Source organism: Telmatherina bonti (genome assembly GCF_933228915.1).
Source record: "Telmatherina bonti genome assembly, chromosome: 7".
NCBI classification, from domain to species: Eukaryota; Metazoa; Chordata; class Actinopteri; order Atheriniformes; family Telmatherinidae; genus Telmatherina; species Telmatherina bonti.
In genome coordinates this window covers 11,897,754-11,910,076 of record NC_136625.1, presented here as the reverse complement: position 1 = coordinate 11,910,076, position 12,323 = coordinate 11,897,754, and the positions used below count along the sequence as shown (strand labels likewise).

General features: G+C 41.4%; 1 protein-coding gene across 10 annotated transcripts in view; it reads left to right on the top strand.

Moving 5' to 3' along the window:
- Window positions 1-12,323, top strand: part of LOC306758927 (supervillin-like) — a 51,778-nt gene that overhangs the window by 4,163 nt on the left and 35,292 nt on the right. For 4 of the 10 annotated variants that reach the window (XM_079244368.1, XM_079244366.1, XM_079244362.1 and 1 more), the window contains exons 1-6: window positions 5,560-5,867; window positions 7,834-7,897; window positions 8,744-8,835; window positions 8,949-9,006; window positions 9,084-9,232; window positions 10,409-11,516. In XM_079244368.1, coding sequence (XP_079100494.1) covers window positions 5,627-5,867; window positions 7,834-7,897; window positions 8,744-8,835; window positions 8,949-9,006; window positions 9,084-9,232; window positions 10,409-11,516 — 1,712 coding nt within the window. In that variant the 5' untranslated portion in view covers window positions 5,560-5,626. Of the gene's footprint in view, window positions 1-5,558; window positions 5,868-7,833; window positions 7,902-8,743; window positions 8,836-8,948; window positions 9,007-9,083; window positions 9,233-10,408; window positions 11,517-12,323 lie in introns of those variants that run through there. The other 6 variants (XM_079244364.1, XM_079244365.1, XM_079244371.1 and 3 more) reach the window with 6 other exon arrangements.

Here is a 12,323-nt window from a genome sequence, read left to right as displayed (position 1 = left end):
TTAATTTAGCCACTTGGACGGCTCATGTTATGTCTCATGCCAGTTTCACAAGAAGAGCCTTGTGAATGACATGTGCTTGTTTTGACTTTATAAATTCGCATAAAACAGTGTGTGACGCGGTGTGTTTGCTGCTTTGGTTTGGCTCTGACAGAAAAGGTAAAATGAATAAGCAAATAGCTTTAAAAAATTAAAGTAAAGAAAACCGATGTTTGTGAGGAAGGTGGAGGAGAGGCAGGAGTGTTTTGGGGAATGAAAGGATGAAGGAGTTAAAAAAAAAAAAAGAAAAGAACTAGGCAGAGAGGTGAGAAGGCATGGAGACGGTCCTCTGGTAAACACGGCTAGGCGTCCAACACGGCCACCGCTCTCTGAGGGAGCCAGTCACAACACACGTTGCCTTATTAGGGATGTCTACAGGGAGCAGAAGCAGGCCAGGGAAGGTGGTGGAGGGGGGAGTTTGTGAGTGAAAGGGTGAGAAAAATCATCACATGGAGGAGGCAAGCGAGTGTACTAAGGGACATGTCCAAGACAGAGCAAAGGCCGAGGCTTTTCTGTGTTGTTTGCAACATGTTGCTGTGCCTGAGTTAATACTGGGATCACAGGTTATTCAAAATGAACATGAGTGTGCTTTATCATGTGTCTCTGTGCGAGCCCAGTGATGGCTTGCAGACTTGTCCAGGTTGTGTTTTGCTGCTTGCTCAGAGTCAAACAGTGCCTGTTCTCCTGAGAAAATACAACCAGATATCAGTGCATACAGAAAAAGAATGACTAGATGATCTGTCCTCTGAGGAAACATGAAGCCACACGCTTCATCTAAGACATTCTCTGAAGGTTCAGTTTGATTTTACAGCATGTAATAAGCTGCTTCAGACGGCATTTTACTTTCCAAATGAAGACAAATATGAGAAAAGAGAAAATTAAACAATAACAAAGTTGTGTGACTTGTTTCCTTACTGAAAAGCATTTTTATCATGCTGCTGACCATATATTAACTTGTTATGATATTGCTATTACAGAAACAATGAAATCATGTTTAGAAGGTACAACACAGTGCAGATGAGGAGGTGCTCATTGTTGGTGAGACAAACTGGATTACAGAGAAGGTAGCAAGACATCAAATCACTTTTCTACTGTTGATGAGGGAATATTTGCCTCCTTATGATGACAGGGAAACAACAGTAAAAGTGATGCTTCTAAAAGTCACGGTCCATCCATCTAGACTGGTAATATACCTGAGGCAGCACATGCATACGTGAGAGGTGATGACATGAAGGTTTTACCTGACCGAGTTTTGATATTTGAGAGTTTTTTGGATGTGGCAGATGCAGCAGGAGTGGAAAATGCTGTGCTGAAAACTCTGCTGCAGAGATCCAAATAGCACTAAATGAGGAAGTGCATCACAGGGGGATGAGACGACTGGGTATCTTGCAAGCTGCATATGCATAATGCAAAATTAGGTATTATTAAGCCTTGCTATGAAATAATTGAGTAATTTTCCTGCCACAGACTGCCACATATTCAGCATTTTTCCCAGTTACAGTATTTCTGGTGCCTGAAAGGGTAAAACTGCATTGACAGACTGAGAATTTATAAGATGCTTAAAATACATAATTTTGCCTCAAAATTGACACATTTTTGCAGCTCGTAAATGTACTCATGGGTCGCAGGGCCAAATTTGTGATAGTAATGCTACTACTGTCATGGTTTAGGATGGACTCATACTGCACAAGGTTAGGCTAGTCCAAAGATGTTTTTTTCATTCGTCAAAGGTTCAGGAAGGAAGTGTGACGACAGACTGGTGACTGCCGTGGAGGACTGTACTGGCTTTAAAGGAGATGGTGGGGATTGTGGGCAGGTGTGTGTTCATAAGGCTGACCAGGTGCAGCTGTGGCTGGAGAGGAAGGACAAACTGAGGGCAGTGGAGCCAGGACGGCAGGGCATGACAGCAACATATACTTTGAATTGTGACACTGTTTTCTGCATGTAAAAAAATGTTCAGATTTAAAGTTTCAGAGATACATTTTACATTTATATATACATATATACATATATATATGTATATATATATATATATATATATATATATATATACATATATATATGTATATATATATATATATATATATATATATAAAAATGAGACATAACATGAGCCGTCCAAGTGGCTAAATTAAGATATATATATAGGGTGGTACAAGCTAACAGGCTGCAGGCTATATATATATATATATATATATATATATATATATATATATATATATATATATATATATATATATATACACACTATTCACAAAAAGTTAGGGATATTCAGCTTTTGGGTGAAATTTCACAACAAGCCTAAAATGCATTCAAACCTGTACAGGTGAACTTAATGTGATCTTCTCTAAGCTTTTAAATGCACATGTCCAGCTGTTAAATGTTTCAATAAATTTTGCACAAGTTGCTGTTCTCTAACAAGGAGCTTAACGGCAAAAATCACGGCAGGTGTGTGATGCTTGAATTGACCAATAAATGTCCTGGTTCAATTAGAGCTGGTGTTTAAACAGTTGTCCTCATCATGCTGTTCACATTTTGACATCATGAGACCAAGACGACACCTAACAATGGAACAACAGTCCCTTGCCATTGCGATGCTTCAAACAGGATGTTCTCAGACAGAAGTGGCCACTGAGCTTGGAGTGTCACAGAGTGTCATCAGCAGGTTGCAACAGAGATATGGAGAGACTGGAAGAGTCACAGAAAGGCCTAGAAGTGGACGTCCTTTGGCCACATCCCGTGCTGATGACCGCTACATTGTGAACACTGCCCTGAGAAACCGGATGATGAATGCCACTCAACTCCAGGCACGTTTAAGAGAGGTGAGAGGCACCCAAGTGTCACGTCAGACCATTCGAAACGTTTCCATCAGCGTGGTCTGCGTGCTAGACGACCTGCACGGGTACCTGACCACACCACCAGGCACAGGCATCATCGTCTTGCATGGGCCAGGGAGCATTTACGCTGGACGAGGAACCAGTGGGCCTCAGTGCTGTTCTCTGATGAAAGTCGATTCACACTGAGCAGAAATGATGGCCGGCAACGATGTTGGAGACGTCAGGGAGAGCGCTATGCATCAGCCACTGTTGTCACCAGGCGAGCTTTTGGTGGTGGCGGTGTTACAGTGTGGGCAGGGGTGTCCACTTGGTACAGAACTGCCCTACACTTTGTGAATGGTACAGTGACAAGCCCATACTACCTGAATAACATCATTAATCCAGTGATTGTGCCCCTACATGAACAGCACAGGCCTAATTTCATCTTCATGGACGACAATGCTCCTGCTCATTGAGGTCGCATCATCAGGGAACGGCTATTGGGAGACTGGTGTACCTCAAATGGAACGGCCTGCACTCTCTCCAGACCTGAATCCCACTGAAAACCTGTGGGATCAGCTGAGCCGTCGTGTAGAGGCTCGAAACCCTGCACCCCAGAACCTCAATGACCTGAGGGCTGCCCTTCAAGAAGAGTGGGATGCCATGCCTCAGCAGGCAATAAGTTGCCTTGTGAACAGCATGAGACGTCGTTGTCAAGCTGTAATTGATGCTCAAGGGCACATGACGAGATATTGAGACGTTCAAATTTTTTGTTGTGGTGTAACTACCATTGGGTTTAATATTGCATTTTCCATAAATTTCATCTGAAAGCCAAATATCCCTAACTTTTTGTGAGTAGTGTATATATATATATATATATATATATATATATATATATATATATATATATATATATATATATATATATATATATATATATATATATATATATATATATATATATAAATAACAGTAAACAAAACCATCAATGTCATTTTCTAAAGCTAGTTAAACATATATGGGTTAAACTAATGAAACTTCCTGAGTTTTTATTTTCAAACCTAAATTTTAAATTTGCTTTTAAAAAAATGGATAATATAACTTATAGTTTAGTAAAACTCAGCAGTTTCTTGGAGCAGCAGGGTGATCCATCTTCCTAAACTTGTCCCACTCTCACTGATATGACGATGTTGTGACTTACACAAGTGGCCATTGTGTTGTTTCCTGGGTGAGATTATGTCTGCACCTGCTGTATCTCTGTACTTCAGAGCCAACTTGTGTCAGAGGAAGAGTTAGTGCACTGGTGAATTGCATTATCTGGCAACCCCTGTGTGTTTGTTACATGGTATGAGAGGGTGGAGGAAGCTGGTTCAGCTTCAGAGAACAGGAACACAAACTAGATCATGACGCCGTCTTTTGGGTTCAGTCATGTATATGAGAAATGTAGCAGAAAACACGTTCAGTTGTGCCTTAATAAGCTAAAATAACACTGAAATTTAAAGACAATGAAACCACTTTACATACTTATTTCACTCCTTGACCACGGCAGCAGACTTTTCACTTGTCTCAACCACAGATCCATCATTCACATCAAATCAAATCAAATGTACTTTATTTATCTCCAAGCGGAAATTCAAGGTTCAAGTCAGCTCATCCAAGGTTAGACATACAGACATTTACATCCGACAATGTTTCAGAACGACACTATACTTAGGCCCTGTAGCCAGTTCTACCGGTGCTGCCTTATAAATGAGGAAATATGACATGAGGAAAGATGGGTGTGTGTTGAAAAAAAAAAAGGAAGATAAAGATAAAGATAAAGATTAAAAAAACGCACCTTCTGCTCCAGACTGTAGAGAAGACAGCAGACAAACCTTTAAGAGAAACTAAAACAAAGAGAAAATATTACTTCAGTTTTAGCCTTGGTATTTTGTCTTCCAGCATGTTTTAAAATTGATATTAGCTATTTATTTATCTGACCTTAATGAGCCAAATAAGCACATAGAAATGCATATATTCCAGTCAGGAGACTTTTACATGTTCCAGGGGCAGAATTTCACATTAAAGTGGACAAAATACCTGAAAAGATCAGGTAATTTAAGCCAATGTCTTTTTTAAAATCTCCTCTTAAAACACTTATTCCCAAAGGTTTTTCTTATGTAACCCTGCGTCGCACATTTAGGACAAACCACTACTGGTGTTTTGGAGCTGCCATCAAGGCAAGATGAGAAGAACTCTCACAAACACAATGAATCAAATTCCTGCTGATTCACTGACATTTAGATTCCAGCTACATTTAAGGAGGATTTCAGATCACCTCAGCGATGATCACAAAGACTCTGCAAAGGTAAAGTGTTGCTTTACTTTAGAGGAATCTGGTCGTGTATGGCAATCTTGGCTGATACATGCCTGATGTGTGTGTGTGTGTGTGTGTGTGTGTGTGTGTGCTCGCTAAGCTACCATCTGACTTCCAGTAGCCCTGGACCCCATGCCACCCCCTGCAGCCCTGCTGGACACTTCCTCCAATCCTGTCCTAGAGTTTTTATCATCAAGGCTAATTTCTGCCTGTAATCTGATTAGGGCTCTGAGCTGCTTTAGCACCCTGCTGTGCTGTCTCTCTCTCTCTCTCTCTCTCTCTCTCTCTCGCCCTCTCTCTCTCTCTGTCTCAGCTCCCATACATGCACACATTTACTGACACACACATGTATTACTATGACTGCCAGTATGTGTGGGTTGTAGCTTGCTTTGTGGCAGTCACTCTGCTGTAGCTGTGTATGTGTGTCTGTGAGTGTGTGTGTGTGTGTGTGTGTGTGGTTGTGTCGCCACCTTCATCCCTGCCTGTCTACTTGCTGGAAGCTGTCCCCATCTCTACCGCTATCACTGCCCGCTGCCATCACCGCCACTGTGACCATACAGGAGTCCAGCTTCAGACCATCTTTCTCTTCTCCTTAAACATGTTTCGTAACCCATGGATCTCTAGTTACCATGTGAACCATGTGCAGCCCTGTAGGCAAGGTAAGGTCTGTGAAAGAGGAGAGATTGGTTCGGCTGCTAGGATGACTTAACCTACTTTAACACCCTAAACCGTCCGACAGGCTTTGAAGACTTGGTCTGATGTGGTTTTGCTGCTACTGGGAGGAAGTATTGAGCTGGTTTATGTTGTGAAGTTTGACTCCTTGCTTTGGTTCTGTTGGACTGGAGGAGCATTTATATTACTCATCACATTAACTGCTGTTACTGCAGATATTAGTGTTTGCACACCAGGTGCTTTCAGTGACTGGCTTGTGTAGCTTCACTCGAGTCATTTGCTTCTTTATGCTCAACAGGTGAGTGTTGGATGTCGTACTTGTTTGGCTTGTTCATGTTTCACATCACTTTTAAATAACACTCATCATAAAATGGCCTTTACAAACGAAAACAGTGTCTCAATACATTTGATCTGTTTATATTATGCACAAATTGAGCTACGCAAAGGTCCAGCGTCTCCAGGGAGTCTATTTTACACCTCTGAATATTTATAGAAAATCCCTCTCCTCACCATGCTGACTTTTGGACCGTCAGCAGCCTAAGCTGCTCTGTGGCACCGTCAGTCTTGAGCCTTCCTCTGCTTGTTTGCTTGACAACCTGCAATTGTTTCTAAGGAAAGCTAAACTGACATCGATGCAAGGGGCTTTCCACCATGAGGAGTTTGTGAAGTCACAGACAGATACATGCACAAACACACACACTCACGCACCATAACCAGGCTGCAACTATGCTTGACGTTAAATAGTTTGCTAAATTTACTGTTAACATTCATTCATCTGGGATTGGTGCTTTATTTCCAGAGAAAAGATGATGCAGAATAGATTTTGTGCTGCTGTTTGCACAGATTAAACCCAATCCAGGTTATTGGTCCCTCTTTTTTGTTGCTGTTTGAATAAATTCCTTTGTTAGTTCAAAAAGTATTCATGAATTTAGTCAAGCTTTCTGCACAAGTTGCTGAAAAGTCCTTGAACTTCATGCTCGTTGAAGTTTTGCCTGCATCGTTATATCTTTACACATTTGTGTGGTGCAGAAAGTTTCAGTTTGTTGCCACACAGTCCCAGGAGGCCAAAATAAGTCGGGTGGTGCCCTGGAGGAGTCTGGTCCTGTAACATGACCCGTACCCTATACTGGGAACCAGCTTTACAACAGGCGGCTGTTGCTAGGAGACGGGAGTGAAAGAGTTAGTTTTCAGTTGTGTTATTTTTCTTTTCTCTTTTTTTAACTAAGGATTTGCCAGAACAATAAAAGTAAATGGTATTTGTTCTCTTGTTCTTTTTGATAACATGTTAGTTTGCTTTACCTGTGGACGATCATTTTTGCCTGATATGAAAGCATTAATGGATCTCAAGGTCAGCGAAACTTTACTGGTTGCAGCTTCCAGGATTCGCCTCATCGCTTCCGCTCTGTCCTGGAAGAGATGCTCAGAAAGTTTAATACTCTCTACAGAAGAGTTACAGAACAAATAAATCAGGAAAAATGTGTTTTTCATATTCAAAAGCAGAAATAAGCATATCAAAACCTTCATGCAGCTCAGTGGGAATGTGCTGCATTGCTAGGTTTTAAAAGTTAAACCAGCGCAGAGCTGTGCACACAACTGGGATGAAAAAGGGGACTCAAATTGATTTATTAAGTTTCATAGTCCTGTAATTTATATACCTTCTGCCCAAAAGAAACAAGCCAACAGTTCCCCAGACAAAGCATGACATAAAAACAAATACAAGCAGAGAGGTGGAGTGTGCTAAGACATATGCCTTTTCATCACAGTAGATCATATTACAAAATCATGAGAGCTTTATTTGCAGGAATATAAAGCTAATCCAGACAGATAATTATTATAATTTTTATCTGTTCAGCCTAACTATAGCTTAGTTTAGCCAGAAAGGTGTGGTGTGGCTTTAATTATAATTAAAGTATGGTTTAAATTTATTTGGTTTAATTTTATTTCTCTTCTCAGGATTTGGATCGAAAGCTCCCACTAAACTTAGTACCTCAACCTCACTGCCAACAGACGCCTTAAGGTGGGTAAGGAAAAGCTCTTCTATTTGTTGCAAATTATTTGGTGTGTTTGAAATTCCCTCTAATGAAAATCAGCCTTTGTAAGCATATAGATTTTACCAGACTGTTTTAGCTTAACAGGCTTATCAAAACGCTGAGGATGTCTGAAACAGATTATGTTTTTTGTTCCCATAGCATTAGCGGTATAACACGTCCTCCAGGACCACTGTGCCCTAAGACCTCCTTTTTCTTGCAATAAATGGCCTCTGTTCTTCTGGTTGCTTGCATATAAGAGCATCAGTGCTCCAGCATTGCAAGGAAATCAACTTTATTCAGAAGATGTTCAGCTATAAAGACAATAAGCTATCATAAATGCTATTATACTTGTACCTCAAAATAAAGTTTAATGCTTTAACTTACAGCAAAAGTAGTAGTCTCTTGAGGATTTGGTGTCTGGACACAATTAGAAACACTGAAACTAATAACTAACATTTCTGGTGGAAAAAAATACATAATGAAAATCTTTAGAAAGCGTGTTGAGTTAATTAATTCTTGCCTAAAAGTGAAAGGTTGATGTTTCCAGGCAAAAACATTGGAAGAAAACCTTGAAAGCTGCCTACGATTTAGTGGTGTAACAAGATTTAATGACCTAATTCTTGTTGTTAGCAGTGACACCGACTGATCTCCTCACTTTACCCGAGAACACCTCTTTAAGTCTTTAATTAAGGCAATGCTGTATTGGGGGCCAAGGCAGGAGTCTCGCCTGTTGTCTTAATGAGATTTAGACTATACATTTCTCATTCTTTTAAACACACAACTGATAATAAATTATTAGTAAGCAAGTTTGTGATTCTGTTGTATACTTTAAGTTTTCAGAGTAACTTCTCCCTGAAAGGCAAGAACACTTTGGTCAAGAGTGTTTCGGATACAGATGCCAAACTTCTGGCTGTGCTTCCTAAGGGTATGTTAGAGTAACACAGAGCTAAATGAACATTTTATTACTTTGAACTTTCTTTTTTTTTTCTTTTTACTAAAATGATAATATGTTGTCCTGATATATTCTCAAATTTTTAGTGTCAGAATTGAAGAAATACTTTGAGGGTGCAGTGTCCAAGGATCTGGGGATGAACAGGTGAACTTTTGTTTAAAAACTCATCTGAATGTTTTTATGAATAGTTTTTCAGCTAAATTACTGCTGTCTCTGACAAGGAAGGAAAGGATAGCTCGGCGCCTGGACGGGATCGAAAGTGAAGCACCACCCGCTCAAGTGCTAGGTGGTTTGGTCGCCAACAGGATGTTGGAGGAGGATCCACCGCGGTACACCCGCGCCTCAGACTCGTGTGAGCCTCGTGTGACGGGTATGATGCGTTTAAAGTATGTTGTCTTGGATGTATGTAAACTTTTTACTATGTTCACTCAGTGTATTTGTGGCTCTGTTTTGGAAGAAGGGAATTCAGTCATGTGACACCCCAATTTTAAAAGCATTAAGAATATTGATAATTAAATTTTCAATGTTGTTTCAGCTGATTATTTTAACTTAGATGAAACTGACTTGGCTTGAATCAGTATTTAGGGTTTTCCATTAGGCTGTAGCACCTGGTACTGGGCACGTTTTGTGCCACCTACTCAGCCAAAGTTCCAAATAAGCTGAGTCAAGAAGAAAATGTGGTCTCTATTGACAGTAAGCCATTGATTGGCTAAGGAGTGATGTCACTAATGCTGCACAAGAACTCGAGTATTGAGAAAACGCTGCAGTAGTGACCACAGGGTTTTATTGTTTCTATGATCTTCATTGAGGTAAATTATGGCATACAACACAATGGTCCAGATGTTTGTATGCTATGTGGCCGATGAAATAACCCAGAGGGATCTAGATGGAGTAACCTGAAAGGAGAAGGTGCGAGTGTCCCATATAAATGACATCACAGGACTTTCCATATGCCTTGATATAATGACCCCATTGAAGTGGTACTGACCTGTAGTGGAAAACAACCTAAACTCAGCTGATTTGAGTCCAGCCAAGTAGGTACTAGTGGAAAAAGAGCTTTAAGATCCGACAGCATTGCAGCATTTCAGTCAGGCTGCGGTCTGGACTCCTTCTATAAATTGTCATTTTTAATAAAAACCATTCTGCTATGTATTTGCTGTCTTGCTTCTAATCTCGCATTGTTGCAAAACAAACCCTAATCATCAGCCTTCCACTGCTGTGCTTCACATATGAGATGTTTGAGCAGATATTGCTTAATTTCATTCTGTACATCTACGGGATGTACAGAACATCTGTACATTGGTCTTAGTTTTCCAAAAAGATACTGTTCCAGAAGTTTTATGGTGTTTTTCAGATGCAGAATTGCCAATTTAACCAATGTTGACAGTTTTTTGTTTTTTACTTCTTCAAAATAAGCCGTACTTTTATCTTTTTTTACTTTTCAGACACCTTAAACCTTAGAATTATTTATGTTTTTTTTATGCATATAGTGCCGTGATTCTTGGTTGTCAATGAATGTAATGAAATATTTAAACTGTTACTGCAGTGAGGCGCTACAGTCGAGAAGAGCTGGATACACCACGGAAAAAAGTGTTGTCTCCAGACAGATCTCCTCAGGTCAAAGGTGGTGTTGGCAGTGGCCGCCCGGAGCCGGTTGTAGTGTACGTTGACCCAGTAACGTTATCCACGTCCTCCACACCCACATCTGGCCCAGCAGATTCTACCAGCCTCAGCTCCAAGGCTGAACGCATCGCCCGTTACAAAGCTGAGCGCCGCCGGCAACTGTCGGAGCGTTATGGCATCCTCCTGGATCAGGAAGCAGACATCGATTACACACCGCGCTATCGCTCCAAGCGGGATCCAGACATCCCTGATCGGCAAACCGCCACCAGACAAGACAGAGACAGAGACAGAGAAAGAGACAGAGACAGAACAGAGGTTGGGGCACAAGGACAGGACTCCAGGGTGCCGTACAGGTCTGGAGTGGGCAGGGTTTGCATGAGGACACACCCAGATTCTGCACCTGCTGAGATTTTGAGCCCCGCCCACTCAAATCAAGTGCCACCTTCGACTCAAGACAGATCGGGCAGATTTTCAGAGCGGGAAAGAGAGTTGAATATGGAGAACTATCGCCGTGGCGGCAGTGCTCAGGAGCGAATGGTCTCTTCTAGACCCAGAACAGAACAGCATCAGCGTCAGTCTCAGCCTCAACCTCAGCCTCAACATCATCCTCAGCATCAGCCTCAGCCTCAACCTCAGCCTCAACATCATCCTCAGCATCAGCCTCAGCCTCAACCTCAGCCTCAACATCACCCTCAGCATCAGCCTCAGCATCAGCATCAGACACTGCATCAGCCTCACCCTCAGCATCAGCATCAGCATCACCCTCAGCATCAGCATCACCCTCAGCATCAGCATCAGCATCACCCTCAGCATCAGCACAGGCCTCAGCCACAACCCCAACATCACACACACCACCCCGATGCAGCCCACCAGGAGCAAAGCGCCACCTCCAGCAGGGACTACAGTATTGCAGCAGTGCCCAGCTCTCCCCGCACTGCACGCCGGGCATCCCTGCCCTCCACTCGTTACGGCATCTCACCTGGAGATTTATTCATAGAACAACAGGCCCAGAGCATCCTCAACAGGCAGGGGTAAGTGTGTACAGACCTTATTGGTTCTTTCAAAGGCTTTTGAACTTTTAAATTGCACAATATTTTCTTGTTAAAAGTTGTAAAATTTTGGGCAAAGCTCTTTGTTTATTTACATATTAACATTTCTGCTTAATGTATGTTGAACCAACTTTAGGTTATGACTCTCAGAAATCTGTTCTGAAACTAAAAACAAAGCCATTAAATGCTGCTGCTCACGAAGATTTCACGTATGGAGAAATCGAACTAAAAACAAATTAAGAGGAAAACTAAAGAAACCATAATTAATTGAGCTTTATTTTAGTTCTAGCATGATTCAGAAGCGACTATCCTGCTGCTTCTACCACTCTGCCAGCACTGAGATCTTTCTAGGCTCTGGGTCCAGCTCTGTCGCCCATCCTGCTCCAGTTTCACATAGAAAGCTGTTTTGGAGAGCTCATGAGTGAAAGGTTGGAGGGTGAGAGGGAAGATTGCAGGGAGGGTGCTTGCAGTTTACATAACTTAACAGCAGCTTGGTTCATTGACTGGGAGCTTGTCACTGTTTCTATTATAAACTCAAAGATACTACCACAAATGGAGTGATGGTTGTAACATTTGTCAAGCTGAGAAAATAAAACAGAATATGTGTTGATGATGTTGAGGCAGAGACAAGTGGTTTACTGTATTATCGTCTGAAGTTTATAAATAACGCTCCTCATGTTCCGCAACAATTTGTTTTCATGTCACATCAATACGTCAGTATGTTCTTTAGCCTGCACAACATATTCATTCACAGTGTGTGATTACTAAGTATAGTTATGATTTCGATAA